Here is a 16,945-nt window from a genome sequence, read left to right as displayed (position 1 = left end):
AAAGAAGAGTAGCCCCCCGCTTGCCAAAACTAGAGGAAGCCCAAGGGCAGTAATGAAGACTCAGTTCAACCAAAAATAAATAAATAAAATGAATTGGGGAAAAAAAAAGGCATAAAAAGGAACACAGTGAGAAGTCCCCCCATCTTGGTTGATGGCAGCTCCATCTTCTGACTGTTTAGACCAAAGCCTTTTAGACCAAAGTGTCTGACACTCCCCCATCCAGAACTGCAGAAAATCACATTGTCTCTACTTTCAGTAAATACCCACAATCTGATTCCCCATCTGTAACTACACTGTTGTCGTCATGGTCAAAACGGGCTATTTCAGGAATTCTCTGGTGGTCCGGTGGTTAAGACTCTAGGCTTCCACTGGTGGGGGCCTGGGTTCCATTCCTGGTCAGAGAACTAAGATCCTGCATGCTATACCAAAACAACAAGAACGGGAACAACAAAAACCAGGCTGTTACTACACTTTCTTGTACTGGTCTCCCTATTTCCATGCTTGTGCCCCTGCCCCACCCCCATGATCTTTTTAAACCCTGAGTTAACTGATTTCATTGCTTTACCACCCAGAAGCTGCAAGGGCCCCCCTATCTCTCCGAGTAAAAGCCAGAGTCTTTCTAGTGACAAGCAAGGCCCTATAGAACCAGTTCCCCTTACCTGTAACTTCAGCTCTTACTGTCTCTCCCCTCATTAATCTGTTCAGCCACACTGGCCTCCTTGCCCCAAGCATTCCAGGCATGTCCCCACCCCAGGGCCTTTGCACTGCCATGTTAGATCTCATCTTCTCCAAACCTTGGCCTACTGGAATCCACCCTATTTTAAATAGTTCAGTGACCCTCACCGTTTACTGATGAGCATTCTCTAGTTTTTCTGTCCTACTCTTTCTCCTTTTTCTGTAGCCTTTTAGCCTAGTAGATCATTTGTTTCTAACATGGTACTTTACTAAGTTTATTGTTTTATCTTCTGACTCTTCCCACTAAAACAGAAGCTCCAGAGGGCAGGCATCTTAATCTGTTTTGTTCCACCATGTAACCCAAGCTTCTGGAAGAATAATACTTGGCAATAATAGGTGTGCAACAAATACCAAGTGAATGATATTCAATATGTTGTTTAAACCCCTAACTTTCTTCATTTTGTGTCTGTCTGAACTATATCAATAAAAGCATATGCAAATGTGCCTCGTTAATAACAGATTGCCCATTTTCCCTGAGGTTCTAACAATTTTTGCTCTATATTCTCAGATTAATTAGGTCCTTATACCATAAGAATCTTGTCTTCCTGGCTAACTGAACCTTTTATCACTGTGTCCAGGCCTTCTTTGTCCTCAGTAATGCTTTTGTCTTAGAGTTATTCATTTATTTGATATTAATAAAACTAGGCTAGCTTTCCAGCAATTTTTAGTACTATTTAATATATTTTTTTCTATTCCTTAAGTTTTGATGTATTTGACAACTTATGTTTTAAGTTGTCTCATGCACATCACTTATAGTTTTTAATTCATTTTGACAACCTTTAGTTTTAACTGCTAGTTTATTTATGCCTGTTGTGATTATATATATATATATATATATATCCAGATTTATTTCTATCAGTAACTTTCTATTTGTCCCACTTTTGCTGTGCAAAAATTTTTTTCTTCCTGCTTGTGTTTCTTTTTTTTTAATTGAGTTTTCTTTTCCCAGTCTGTTTTTCTGTTTGGAAGTTATATACTGTGTTTCTTATTCTTTTAATGTTTGCCCTTAAACTTATTGCATAATACTTAAAGTCTACAGTTAATTTCTTACCTCTCCTCCTGAACAGAACATGAGCACTATAATCACTATTCTTTATTTATTTTTAAGTTTTTGACTGTGCCACACAGCATGTGGGATCTTAGTTCCCCGTCCAGGGATCGAACCCATGCTCCCAGAATTGGAAGCTTGGAGTCTTAACCACTGGACCACCAGGGAAGTCCCTTCTTCATACAGTTTATACATAGTCTTAATTTTCTATTCTGTATCTGATTGTTCTACTAGCTGAAGTCTTGAACATAATATCAAGTTTTCTGTTAACTCTCATTTCTTTGTGACCCCAAATTTGATTGAACTTCATCTGTGGGAATCCTGAAGAAGGAATGCTTTCTTCCAGGCACCGTTTGCATTTATTTCCGCTGGGCGTTGGGACCACTTTTGCTTCCTTCAGGAGTTCTAGTTTAGTGCTGAAGTCTTGGGTTGAGCTCCCCAGCTATCCTTTGACCCAAACTGAAACTGGCATTTATCTTCACAGAAGCCCCTTCTTTCAGGCTTACTTAATGGTTTGCACATGCCCTATGGATTAAACTCACTTTAGGGGAAGGAGTGGGTCTTAACGACTTCCTACACTTTCATGAACCCAGCAATGGGTTAACAACTCTGATGTATCAAGAAACTCACTTTGCTTTTTGTTTTTGTAACTAAGAACCCCTGCCATGTATCTTCCATTTACTTTGCAAAGATATCACTTTGCTGACAAAGGTCCCTAGAGTCAAAGCTATGGTTTTTCCATTAGTCATGTACAGATGTGAGAGTTGGACCAAAAAATTGATACTTTGGAACTGTGGTGCTGGAGAAGACTCTTAAGAGTCCCTTGGACTGCAAGGAGATCAAACCAGTCAATCCTAAAGAACATCAACCCTGAATATTCATTGGAAGGACTGATGCTGAAGCTCCGATACTTTGGCCACCTGATGCAAAGAGTTGACTCATTGGAAAAGACCTTGATGCTGGGAAAGATTGAAGGCAATGAGAAGAGGGTGGCAGAGGATGAGAGAGTTAGATAGCATCACCGACTCAATGGACATGTATTTGAGCAAACTCCAAGAGATAGTGAAGGACAGGGAAGCCTGCAGTCTGTGGGGTTGCAAACTTAACGACTGAACCCATAAACCTTTAACATGATTTTTATTACTAGTAACCAGGGAATTATCACTTGGGAGCTAAATGCAGAAATAATTAACCAAGAGAAGGTTCAGCTTTTTCAATCAGGTGTCAAAAGCTGTTCCAGCCATTCTTGGGAATGTAAACCAAGATGGATTAACCTCTTGTTCTCTCTCTGTAACCACATAGAGATGTGCCTTGGTCTTGACCCCTGTCCAGCCCACTTCCCTGTCATCTAACCCCATGGCCATATATTTCTTTTCTTTTCTTGCTGAAGGTTCCTCTTCTGGTAAATTCATGTCCCACCCTAATATTTTATTTTTAAATTAGGTCCCATAAGAAAGGTAAAGCCCGCATGGATGACAGTGTTGCCTTTTGAGTACCTCCAAAGTATAAAGAAGTAGTCATAATTCAACAAATTATTTCTTTATGTGGCTATGCCAGGTCTTAGTTGTGGTGCCCAGGGTCTTCGATGTTCATTGCAGCAGGTGGGTTCTAGTTCCCTGACCAGGGATCAACCCAGGCCCCCTGCATTGGGAACAGGAAGTCTTAGCCACTGGACAACCAACAAAGGAAGTCCCTCCACAAATATTTATATCAGAAGTTCAAAGGCCCTCTTTCTCAGATAGTATTTACAGAGGGAAGTTACCCTGGACATGTGATCAGAGGAGCTCTGGGTTGAGACTCTGGAGAGGACATGGGAGGACGGATAGAGAGGAGCCGGGACAGCTGGCTGTGAGGGTTCACCCCCCAGAACCCCTCTCTTTCCCCTGCCATCCCAGAGGCCGGTGCCAGGCAGGGATGAGCAGGGGAAGTTGGAGCTGGGTGTGAGGTGGGAGACCGTGGTGGTGGCTGAGGAGAGAGTGAGGGAAGCAGCTGCAGGATGGGAACAGGGAGGAAAGTGGTCTGGGATGTGCGAGCATCCACCAGGTTTCCCTGGAAAAGGAAGTGTTCGAGATAAGTGCTTCCCACCTAGATACTAACGACCTGTGCCACTTATTTTGTTTTCCTAGATCAATGAACTGAGCCACGTTCAAATCCCTGTTATGTTGATGCCAGATGACTTCAAAGCCTATTCGAAGATAAAGGTGGACAATCACCTTTTTAACAAGTAAGTACAAGCACGACCTTTTGTAGAACTGACGGTGGCTGCCAGGAGTATGGTTTTTGTGAATTTCTATAATCACATTATTTTTCAATGGGTGGGAGTAAAGTTTTGCTGATGAAGTTAATCCTGTGATAAACATAACCATCTGTCATTTTCAGAGAAGCAACAGCAGGCCCTCTCGGGTAATATCTTTTTGCCATATGGCATATTGTTCTCTGTGAATATCTTATATGTTAAGAGTGATATTCTCATTACAATTTAAATGTTTGAAGCTGTAAATTGCTTGGAATTTTTTTTAGCAGCTATAGACCTCGGCTATAGACCTTACACAGAACTCTGCTGATGATTCCTTCATGAACAGAAATGACTGCTTCCTAGAACAATAAGGAATTGAAGTGCATTTTTATAAAATGTAACTGGAAGCCATGTTGGACATAGAGACTATTTCTCCCTCTTTTAAATGTCATTTTAGACATCATTAGGGAGCACCTTCTGTGGCACCACACCAAGAGCCGGACATACAGGGATGGATAAGACATATCCTGCCCTGCGATTTCCCCGGTGGCCCATGGATGGCCCTTCCAATGCAAGGGGCACAGGTTCAATCCCTGGTCAGGGAGCTGAGAGTCCTACATGCCTCAAGGCCAAAAAATCAAAACCTAAAAAGAAGGAAGCAATATTGTAACAAAATTCGGTAAAGACTGTAAAAATGGTCCACATCAAAAAAAAAAAAATCTAGAAAAAACATTTTTTTTTAAAAGAATACTCTGCCCTCAGGGCGTTCACAGTCAGGCAAGTGACTGAAAATGGACACATGTATAAATTACCATCATTTCCTGTCATATGTACAGAGTACCACGATAAGGGGTGTGTGTATGTGTGCATGTGTGAACAAAAAGGAGGAAGCAATTCTGAATGAGTGGGATGAACCCCAGAGAAATCTCTCTCACGTGAGGATCAACTGTGAAATTTCTTAATAGGGCCATTGTTCTAATGTGAAGCTGCTGTGTTAATTATTCTCATAATGCTCTTTAAAGGTTGACCTTTTAAGGGGGATCTTTCCATGTGAATTTAGAATTCTGTATTTACATAAAAGATAAAACAGGTCAAGCCAGGAGTGAGAGAAGGTCTTGTTTTGTAAGCTTTAGTCAGAAGGTAACCTATTAGAGGGCTTCCTTTGTGGCTCAGCTGATAAAGAATCTGACTGCAACGTGGGAGACATGGGCTCAATCCCTGGGTTGGGAAGATCCCCTGGAGAAGGGAAAGGCCACCCACTTCAGTATTCTGGCCTGGAGAATTCCATGGACTGTATAGTCCATGAGGTCGCGAAGAGCAGGACAAGACTGAGGGACTTTCACTTCACTTCCACCTGTTAGAATGTGGGGAGCATTGTTTATACTCTGCTGCCCTTCCCTCACTCTTCAAGCCTTTTGCTTCCCTTTCACTGTTTCCCTTGAATGTCTGTCCCTTCTGTCCCCGGGTTGTAGCAGCTATAGACCCCAGTTCTCTTACACAAGCGAGTTCGCGTCTCACTTGAAGCCCATCTGTGCCTACTGTGGGTGGGGAGCTCCACGCACGTTGTTGGCTGTAGGTGAGCAGGATGGTGGCAGATTCACTGTTTGTACATCTGAACTTTATTCCACAATCTGACTGTTTCAGAGAAAACATGCCGAGCCACTTCAAGTTTAAGGAATACTGCCCCATGGTTTTCCGTAACCTGCGGGAGAGGTTTGGAATCGATGATCAGGATTTCCAGGTGAGTTGCTTTCATAACATTTATTTCAAATGGGTTTCACTCATGCCTTTTGCTCCGTAAAATAGAATTCATGTTTTTTTCATGTCAAGTAATTAGATAATAATAACTTTCATTTTCTATAAGAATTTTTAAGTGTGCTTTCTGAAATAAAAGATTCTTTCGGTTAGGGCCCGTTAAACAGTATGATCTCATTGTAATTTCACTGCATTTTTTCTGAGGCCCCCGTAGGGCCCTGTGGTACAGAATGGTTTGGTGACAGGAGCACCACTGTCACCAGCCGGAGCCCACCGTCCTCGGGACACTTCTGTGCTTGCGACCTCCTTCTGCTCTTGCGACCCACCACGTGAAGACATGCCCTGTTTCTTTCCTCCCCACGTTTGCCCGGTTGTCAATTTTGACTTCTAAAATCGAGCTCACGGGCTGTTGGATCTGCTGATGCACGGTCATTTCTCCTGAAAGTGCACCCGGCATCAGTTAACCTGATTTTCAGAGAGCCGGCCAGATTTGTAAAGGCCAGGGATTTTTCTTAAGAGCAGAAATCTAAGTCAGGAGATACCAGGGCTGCTTCTTGGTCTTTCATGACAGTCCAGTCATTTTATTGTGTGAATACTGACTTATTAAATGTAATTAATTAATTAATTTCCACTTTTTGGCCACACCACGTGGCTTGTGGGATCCTAGTTCCTGGACCAGGGATGGAACCCCGCCCTTGGCAGTCAAAATGTGCAGTCCTAAGGCCTGGACTGCTGAGAATTCCTATACTGATTTATTTTAAGTCTAGTAAACACTTTCTCTCATTTGCCCCAAACCAGAAATTCTAACTTATCCTGCATCACGTGTCCTATTCCTTGGGTGACCTTGCAAGGTGATGATTGACACAGCTTATCCTGTACTTTCTCTTAAAGAATGGGTCCCCAAGGCAAATCAAGCTAATACACTTTCCTATACATCTGTGGCCTCCCCATCCTGTCCCACTATTGAAAGTTTTCAAGAATTTCTCATAGGCTCATTCACGCCTGAGAAGCCTTCAAACCACCATGTTTTGAAAAGGATCCCTAGGTTGGGAAGGTCCCCTGGAGGAGGACGTGACAACCCACTTCAGGAATCTTGCCTGGAGCATCCCATGGACAGAGGAGCCTGGCAGGCTAGAGTCCATAGAGTTGCACAGATTTGGACACAACTGAAGCGACTTAGCACACACACACACAATGCTGGCCAGGCTGCGGGTGACATTCCCTCCTCTGTGGACCAGGCCCAAGTGTCTCCAGAGGCCCAGCTTCTGAGCAGAGGCTCCAGGGCGCCCCAGAGAGGGTGGAGGGGAAGCCTGCAGGGAGGATGTGGTCACGAGGTTTGCTTTTAAAAACTGAGGTGGAGCCAGCATTCACGTGTGGGCTTTGTGTGTAAGAGAGAAAGAACTTCAGTCACACTTGGACTTGACATTTACTGCTGCAAAAGCAAGTCACCTTTAAGGAATACATTTTGGAATAGTAATATATTGGAAGATATATATATATAGAATATATTTCATATAAAATAAAAAGGAATAATTCTCCATTATGTAAGAACTGTTAACTACATTTCAAGAGGCCATGTGAAAATAAACTGTGTACTTTAAAAAGAATAACAACTGATGACTGACTTCCTAAGAAAATCTCCTCTGATTCTCTGATGCTGCATTCAAGTGTTTCTTCCTTTGTCCACCTCCCCCCCTTTTATTTTTTTAAATTTTAAATAGCTACACTGGCATTTCACAGAAACTGACTTTCAGGGCCAGTGCAACAGGATCTTGTTAGATTCCTCAACTCATTACCACAGTGAAGTCATATTTCTTCTGAGAACCAGCCCTGTTTAAATGAGATCTAAAAGGGACCCATTAGATCCTTAGTTGCTAAAATATTAGGACACTAGGCTGGTTTCCCTCTCTCTTCTCCCTAAAAACAAAACCATGTTGACATTTAAGTAAGGGCAAATAGCTGAGTACAAACTTTGAAGGCAGATTAGGCAACTGGAGGGTGATTCACATGTAACTCATTGGCAAGTCTGTTAGGCTCTTAGTGTGAGAGATCAGTAGAAGGGAAAACCAGTGTGAGTGTGATTAATCATTTGAACACCACTCCTTCCCTCAGCCGTGTTTGGTGCTTTGGGCATTTAGATTGCTGCTTTCTCTTTGGCAACTGTATTTTTTTTTTTAAGTGGGTGTTTAAAGTAATTCCCGTAAACCAGACATACGCAGTTCCTCCACATCCACGGATTCCACCTACTGCAGGTCGAATTGTGGTTGGTGGAATCTGCGGTTACAGAATCAGCAGGTAAGGAGGGCCGAGAGTTCAGGCCTCCCTCCCCGTTCCTGTGTTCGTTTCTCACCGTCTATACCTCTTAAAATACTTTCAGCCAGGGGCAGGGCCCCTAACTGAGGACAAGATCTTATATGTGAGGCTCAACCCACTTTATTGCCTACTCGGTTTGGAAAAAGGGAGGAACTTGTGCCAACTCTGGCTCTGGGTTGGTGCCTCCGGGCGCCTGCACACACCTAGCCGGGCACGCAGAGGTGCTGCGTGCACGTCGTGGGGGGCAGTGCCTCGTGGGACCCGGCCTGGAGGGGAGGTCGTGTCAGCTCCTCTGTGTGCAGTCACTTCTCCCGGGACACTTCATTCGTTGTGGCCAGAAGAGGTGACAGTTATCAGTTGTCACCTAGTATCAAGCTGAACTCTCTTTTCCCAGTCTGATTTGGAAACTGGGATCAATGATCCGAAGTCTCGTCGTCTTTTGAGATTTTGGATTGCTCCAGCGGCCCAAGCCCCTCCCTGTTCCCCTGGCCTTGCTGGGTTTATTTTTCTGAAGTGCTTGCTTATTGGACAAAGGACTTTGAAATTTATGTGTAGTAAAGGAGCCCACCGTCCAATTCACATTCAAACCTTCATGTTAAATCAAACACATAAATGTTCGCCACCTGCTTTGCGTTTGTAAATGCGGTTTTGCTGCACCTGAAAATAGGTCAGTGTCCACCCATCTGATCAAAGTAGAACATAGTGATGAAACAACTGACCTCCTCAGCCAACTTCTAAAACTGAGAAGCTTCCCTGCTGTCTCCATAAACATTTGTTATCTTTCCTTTGGTTTTGAGTCCTTGAATGTCTTTTAAAAAATAGAACTCCTTCCTGCTGTTAAAGTCAAGCAACTGTTCTAGAACACTCATCGTTAACAAGAGTATCACTTACCATACATATGTAAACCTGTGTGTGTGTGCGCGCGCGCGCGTATGTATGCCCAGTGCTTCCAGATTCAGAGCCTTCTCCAACTTAGTGCTTGTTAAAATTACTTTGGTTTGTGATATGCTCAGAGTTGATATATATTCTGCCGATCATTGTTGGGACAACGTCTCTCCATGATCATTCTTTTAAGATGTCTTTCAAGAGGAGTGCTCCCCCAGAAGCCTCCACTGTTACTGTTGCTACAGTTTTTGTTTCTTTGATCTCTGCCACGTTAAGCTCTAGTCCCCATAGGTGGGTGTTTTCATGCACAATTATCAACTCAGTGTATTTATTTGCACCTACTGTGTGTCGGGCTCTGTGATAGACATAGGGAATGCAGAGGAAGAGAAAGGATGAACAAATTCCTTTTGAAAAACACTTATTACAGGACAGATTCTGTAATGGATGCTGATGAGATTTACAGAAACCCAGATGTCTTGATTGTTAATGTTCTTCAAGAAAGAAGAACAGCATCCCTCTTTGCAGTCTCTGAGTACTGGAGCCTGTTAATGATAGGCCCAGCAAGTCAGCTGGAGACTTCAGTTAAAATTTCTGAGCTGCAGAAGACGATAGCCCAGTGGAAACCAAAAAGTTAGGCAGGATTGCAATGGTGCAGTTAATGTTAAATACACCACATAATAGAAACCCAGCCCTCTGGCTCTTCGTGAAGGATAATACCAGGCTTGCTTTTCCCCTGCCGAGTCTCCTGAATTAGAATCTCTTATTATTCGCATTTGATGCATTTTCCTCTTTGTATTGGTAACAGAGGATTCTAATTTTAAAATAATTTTAAAAGCTAACGTTTTATTAAACTTTTGATGTTCTTGTTTCCTGTTCAAAAATAAAATTCTCAAGTGTCAAAGACCTTTAGTATGTACTAAACTTGGGGAACAAAATTCTACCATTATCTCTAAAGTCTATCATGGTGTTTGTAGTTTTCCCAAATATAATTGAAACTGTCTGAAGGTGGAAGCTGAGTGTAGCTTTTTTACCAGGGTTGCAGGTACAGGGGTGAGCACCAGCCTGGCTCTGGACAGTTAAGAAACATTTGAGGAAGAAAGGGAGGAAGGGCTGAGGGGATATTCCTGGAGAAATGAGCCTCTGAACCAAAATGTAGAGGCCAGAGCCAGATGGTGGTGGGCTAGCGGAGAGAAAGAAGGGAACTCAAAGTGGGAACTGGGAAAAAGACCTCCAATGGATTCTCCAGCCCAAGAGCAGAAGGATTTTTCAAGATTTACTTATTTTTTTTTTGTCTGTGGTGGGTCTTCCTTGCTGCACTAGGCTTTTCTCTATTGTGGTGAGTGGGGGCTGCTTTCTAGTTGTGGTGCGAGGGCTTCTCATTGCGGTGGCTTCTCTTGTTTTGGAGCTGGGCTTGGTAGTTGCAGCACATGAGGGCTTAGTTGCTCTGTGGCAACTAAGCAGATCGAGGCGGTTATCTGTAGAATACATCAAAGGGAGGTAGAGAAATTAGGAAGCTACGAAATACCCCAACAAGTGAAGAGGCCTGAACCAGGGCACTTGGCACAGACAGGGTTGAGCTGAGAGCAGCTTCACAGGATGGGGAGAAGGGAAAGCCCAGGATCAAAGGACAGGAGCCGAGGTGTAGGATCCTGAGAAAGCAGGAGCGTGGGGGTGCCGGTCACCAGGGGAGGGAAGTGTGGGCATGGGGGAGGGGAGAGAGGAAGTTGAGTTTTTAGCCTGTGAATGTGGAGGTGCCTGTGTGAGGCTAGTCAGCACGTAGTTGGACGCCCGGGATTGGGGTCAAGTGCAGAGGCCCAGGTCTGCGAGTGACAGACACAGTGGTTCCCGTACTGTCTCCACTCCGAGTTTGCTGACTCGAGTCAGGTAGGCTCTTTTATTCCTGTGTAACTGTCTGTCATCTCTTGGGTTTGCCCTGCCCGCTCTTTCACAGTTTCTCCTCGCATGCGTTGGCCTCTCAGCTTAGTTACCGTGAACCTCACAATGAACATCGGACAGAAATTCTGCCTGGGCTGAAAATCAAAGGGCGCCCCTCAGCCCTCAGTTTGGACAGGTCTCTGAATAGACGTTTGGGAAAACTCCCTCCCAGCCCGTCGGCATTCTCAGGTGTTTTTCATGTGCTTTTTCTGTTGCTTCTTAAGTGCTGAACCAATTCCTGCCCCGTCGCAAACTGCCCTCCCTGGCAACTCAGGCTGGCAGTGAGCCCTTGTTTTCCGCTCCTGAACTCATGTTGGGTGAAGTCTTGGGATTTTCAGCCGAGCGCTGACCCTCACTTCTGCCCACTGAGCTCCTGTCCAGGTCGGACGCTGCCTCGGACACAGGCCTCTTGTATTTTAGTCTCAGGCAAGTACCAACCCGAGCTTTTTAAAGGCAACCTTACGGCACTCAGACGTTCCTGTAACTCTTTGTCTTTCTCTGCTGGTCATTACCATTCGTTTCTGTGTCCTTCTTTTCTGCTCAGTTGTTTCATTATTAATAAGTGTTCAATTGCACTGCGTCTCACCCACCTCTGCAATGAAAGCCATTCCATGCCTGGGATCACTGCTCAGACTTTCTTTGAAATTCCCCAGGAGGGTAACCCAAGGATTTAAACCCAGTGGGCTTTTAATCCTTGATGATGATGTTCTTGTTTGAGTGTTGGCCTTGCCCTCCCTGATGGGGTCAGAGGACCATCTGCTCATTCAGACCATCAAATGCAAAGCCAGAAGGCAGCCCGATTTGGGCTCTGGCTCCTGGCCCCTGGCCCGTGTGATTTGAGGCATGTAATTATAGTTCTGAGTTGTCAATGAGGCAGCGACCGGCTTCCAGGTGGCGGGTCCATGAAACAGGTACCCCAGCTTGGGAGAAAGAACATTTTCCTGGGTGTTGGGAAGCTGGTTTGCATCTTGGCTCTTCAGTGACGGTTGCTGTGACTTAATCCATCCACTCGGCCCTGGAAGGTCTCAATTTTCTCATCTGTGAAATGAGGGGGAAGAACGCCATGCTCTGTGAAGCCAGTAGTGACTGTCACTCGGGTTTTTGTGCATGGTATTGCCGTGTCTCCCCTATAAGGTGCTGCCTTTACACGTTTGAGCGTGTCAGAATTGATTTTGTATGTGGCTTTCCCGTTGACTAAACAGAAAAACTTCTACACATGCTTTTTAGCAGAAATTATAAGCTCATGTCAAAATGGGGGAGAAAAAAAGCCAAATGTCTATAAGACTGTATGAGTAGTTCAAGAGAATTAAATGTTCAAAATGCTTGGGTATTTAAAAATTGGATAGGGGACCATAATGGTTGGTAAATCACGACATTTTTATGAGAAGTCTAGAAAGATTGGTGGTAAAGATGAGCTAATTAAATTGACATTTCCTCCATCCCTCCTGGGGGCCCCAGTGATCCTAGGCCTCCCACTGTGGAAATAAACATCTTCAATGCAGACTTTTAGAGGCTTGGGGAGGAAGGCAAGCACCATTAATCCCTTTCTTTAGGGAAAGGAGAATGAATTTCCGATTATAAATGTAAGCAGTCCATTCAAGAGTGAGTTTTCATCTCTCATCTTCCTTTATTTCCTGTTGAGTCTGACATGGCACTAGAGCTTCAAACGCAGCTCTTGAGGTTTGAGATGGGGTTTTGCAATGCTACCAGCCAGGGTTTTTGGACTCCTTAATCTATGGAAATTGATAAGAGGCCAAATTCAGGCAAGGCTTTATTGGGACCTCCTGTTGCCACGTGAGAAAGTGAAACAAGTAACAGGTGCCTTCGCTTGCTCCCTGAGCGCACGTGAGCTGCTCCTTTAAATGGGGGGAGGGTATGGGCAGGACCAGGTCCAGGGGTCGGGCTGGAGGGTTGACTGGGTGGTTTGCCCACCCCTCGGTGGTGCTTTGTGCAGGGCGCACGGGCAGTACCCTGGTTTTGCTCCAGACGCCTCGGAAGTGGCAGTTGGGTTTTTGGCCCTTTTGTATCTTGTTCATAAATTGTCAGAACTCCTCACAGTTATTTTTAGTCCCGTATAGTTTCTTTGTGTCTGTCGCTGGAGGAGATGTTTGTTCAGGTGCAGGCACCGCAGCAAAGGGTCCCAGATCCCAGCCCGTCTCCTTAAGATACGTGATGTATTTGGCTATGGAAAACGGGAGTGGTGGAAAGTGAGTTTACTTATCTAGTGGCAGGATCATCCTGAAACACAAAGTTATCCTGTTCTTACCTGCCCTGCACCTAGTAGCTTTACTCTGGAACTTTAATTTTTGTCAGTCTATTTTATCCCTAGGTCCCCAGCAAGCCTGGCAGCATCCTGAGAAACAGCATGGACTTGCTGTCACATGTTCACTGCACTGGACAGGATAGAGCGCGCCGACGACGCCACCTTGCTTACCCAGACACAGCCCTGGGTCTACCCCCGGGCCCTCGGGGTGATAGGTGTGCTCAGGGGACTTGCAGGGAGAATGTTTGGATCAGTCACAAATGCCTGTGCCCTGGATGATTGTGTTGTATGAAATGTCCAGAACAGGCAGATCTCTAAGAAAGTAGATGAGTGTTTACTAGTTGGGCGGGGCGGGGGGGTGGGTGCGGTGGCAGGGCAGAGGGCAGGAATGGGACTGACTGCTAATGGGTACAGGGTTTCTTTTTGAGGTTGATGAAAATGTCCTAAAATTCATTGTGGTCATGGTTTAACTGTGTAATCATACTAAAAACCATTGATTTGTAGGCTTTAAATAGGTGAATTGTCTGGTACATGAATTATATCTCAGTAAAGCCATTAAGGAAGAAGAATGTTTGGAGTTTAAGATTAGTTTATATTTGGCATGAGACCTTTTCCTCCTCCACCATTGATTTTGGCTGCCTTTTTCTTGACGTATGGGGCTTGTGTTAAAGTATTTTCATTTAGAACAAGTGAATTTAAGGCATTACATAGTTTATAATAAACAGCTATCAAAATGTGTAGAAGAAAAGGGTAGCCAGTGAATAAAAGCAATTTGTGTCCATTTATCATTGAAAGTGAAAGTCTTAGTTGCTCAGTCACATCCAACTCTTTGCGACCCCATGGTCTGTCCATGGAATTCAGGCAAGAATACTGGATTGGGTAGCGGTTCCCTTCTCCAGGGAATCTTCCCTACCCAGGGATCGAACCCAGGTCTCCTGCATTGCAGGTGGATTCTTTACCTTCTGAGCTACCAGGGAAATCTTATCATTAGATCCCCCCAAACTGAAAGCAAATCATTGTCCATGTCCTGGTTTCTGTAAACTGAAAGCAGAAGCACATTAATGAATCCTCGTAGAAGACCAAGAAGGAAACTTAGAGACAATCAAGTCTGACCATCTGTCTGAGCAGATAATCAAATAACAGAGCAAGGAGTAGGAGGGGCATTGATCGGAGCGGGGCCTCATGGCCCTTACCTTCTCACTGCTTCTCTTTCTACCGCACATGCTGATACCTGAAAACCTAAAGAGGAAAGAAAGGTAATCAAGAAAGGCTGGGAGCCACTACTTGGGCAGACCTTTGCAGATTTCTATTACGTCTGTATTTTCAACATTGAATTAAGCCTTTTAAGGCATGGAACTGGATTTTGTGGTGGCCCAGCACGTTCCGTAAATGACTTCCCAGATCAGCACCCCAAGACTGCCCTTCCAGACCTCCTCCTTCCCCCTCAAGCTCTCACCCAGCCTGCCCCTGGCCACCCTTCTTGCCCTGACTGCCACCTCAAGGTCATCCGAGGCCAGGCTGTCCGGCTCCCTGACATTCCCTGTCCTGTACCTTCCAGTTGGTTGGCATCTTCAGCCAGTCTGCTTTGCCCCCCTCCTCCTCCTCAGGAAGGGGCCTCCCCAGCTCCCGCGCTTGCTCCATCCTGTAGCGGATCAGCCCACTCCTCCGCTGTCCTTCCTGCCCTTTGGTTGGAGAGGATGCCAGAAGCAAGCAGGGACCATGTATAACCTTGCAGGGTAGGAATTTTCAACTTGAAACTTCTTTGTGTAAAATGTTTTAAATTCTCTTTTTCAAACTGCAACTGGTTCTTACGGAGGGCTGTAGAAAGTAAGCCATGAAATGGACAGTATGAGAGTGGCAAGAATGTGGTTCTCGATTTTCACTGGGTACACAAACAAAGACTTGGCCAAGGTGGAATCAAGAGTTAACTGGAGGACTTTCCTGGCGGGCCAGTGGTTAAGACTCCACTGCTAGGGGCATGGGTTCAGTCCCTGGGTGGGGAACTAAGATCCCACAAACTGAGCAGCCAAAAGAAAAAGGAAAAGCCAACTAGAAGAACCCATTCTATAAGTACTTCATTTTTGACTTACCAACTTACAAGGTAATTTGTTATAATTGAGCTGTATCTCTAAATGTCTTCCAAGTTGAAATTTGCTATTTATAATAATAGCTACCATTAAGGAGTACTACTATTCCACGCACTGTTATCAAAATTTTTGTCTTGCCTCATTTAACCCCCAGGAAAACTTTTAATGGTGATGATTCTGTCATCATTACCTTTCTACAAGTATGGAAACTGAGACAAGAAGAGCTTCAATAACTTGTCCAAAATCACTCAGTCTTAAAGCTCCAGTGTCTAATACCATGTTATACTGTCTTCTAGCTTCAGTATCCATGATGTTTGGAACTTGAAAGGTCATCAGACCTCTCCTCATGACAACGTGAATCTGAGAAAATAAGGATAAACTAAATGAGAGTATGAATAAACTAAATGTAACACAGACAGTTTTGATGTCTGGAACCTTCTGATGAGTGCGTACATCAGGGGCTTAGAATGTCTGTTCTTCTGATGGCTTCTAGACTTGTAGAGGATGTTTCAGAAGACCAGTGGAAGGTTTCACTTCCACTTGTATTGTCTTCATGGTATGACTTTGACCTCGAATCCTCACTTTGCTTTGTACTTTACACTTTTGAACTGAGAGGTTCAGAATCTCAATTTTGAGTTTGTAAAATGTCACCTTATTCCAAGAAACTAGAACTCCCTAAGGTTTGTCCATGATGAGGAATTTGTTTTCTAAGGAGAGTGGACCTTTCCAAACCCTAGGTAGATTTTACTGGGTAAATTTCTAATAAAGCCAGATGGGGAGGTAAGGGTGAAGGTTTCCAAGAATAAATATTTAAGTTGGAAATGGGAATTATCTTGACGAAGAATAAACCAACCACAGCCTTGGTGCTTTGGAGGCTTTTGGATGGATGAGATCTTCATCTCAGACCTGGCTTTTTAAACTAGGGGGTTAAATGGTGCTTTCAGCTAGAACTTCACTCTTCCACATAAATCTTGTCGTGACTTGCAAATGTTTTCCTTTTATTTATTTATTTTTTTTGTTTGTTTGCTTGTTTTAGTATTGTAGAGAGTGACCCAGAGCATCCCCATTGTGAAAGACTATTCCTATTCTGTTCAGCCTTGGCATTCTTGGCATTGTGGTTGTAAGCAGGGAAAGGAGGAGAATGGGACAGTTTTCTAAAGATTAAGCCAATGACCAAGAGAGAAAGCAGACCTCCAGCAATTCTCAGAACATGTGAATTAATTAAAACAGACATGATGAACTGTGCCACATGGTTGGAAATGTTCACAGGACTGACGTTGTCACCACCGTCTACAGGACCGTAGGACACATTACTGAGCGCCAGCCCTGTCTCTCTGCAGCACAGACTAACTCTTAGCCCAGGGCTCAGCACATACTTCTCCCGTCCTTAAGCCTTGCTTCCAAACACATCTGTCTCAGCTCTTGCTGAGAGAGAAGACAGCCCCGTTTCCTATCCATCTCGGATAAAGCCAAGTAATGATTGTCGTAGGAGAAGTCAGGAGAGGTTTGTACACATGTTAATAAAAGCATAAATTGAGGATTCTAGGCTGCATTAGCATTGAGGCTGTTATTGATGGTATTTTTACACATTTTACTTGGAAAATTTGAAGAACAAAAACAGGTTTGGCCTTGTGCCAGCTGGCTCAGGCATTATATTATGGTTAGAAGGTGTTTGTCACCAAAGAAAA

General features: G+C 44.2%; 1 protein-coding gene across 1 annotated transcript in view; it reads left to right on the top strand.

The window, feature by feature from the left end:
• The window catches only part of PIP4K2A (phosphatidylinositol-5-phosphate 4-kinase type 2 alpha), a 178,569-nt gene that overhangs the window by 103,496 nt on the left and 58,128 nt on the right, over positions 1-16,945 (top strand). The window contains exons 2-3 of the mRNA XM_043885113.1: positions 3,910-4,007; positions 5,664-5,760. Coding sequence (XP_043741048.1) covers positions 3,910-4,007; positions 5,664-5,760 — 195 coding nt within the window. The remainder of the gene's footprint in view (positions 1-3,909; positions 4,008-5,663; positions 5,761-16,945) is intronic.

This window comes from Cervus elaphus, chromosome 23, assembly GCF_910594005.1.
Source record: "Cervus elaphus chromosome 23, mCerEla1.1, whole genome shotgun sequence".
Lineage (NCBI taxonomy): Eukaryota > Metazoa > Chordata > Mammalia > Artiodactyla > Cervidae > Cervus > Cervus elaphus.
The sequence above is the reverse complement of the archived record's forward strand: the minus strand, read 5'-3'. Positions and strand labels throughout refer to the sequence as shown.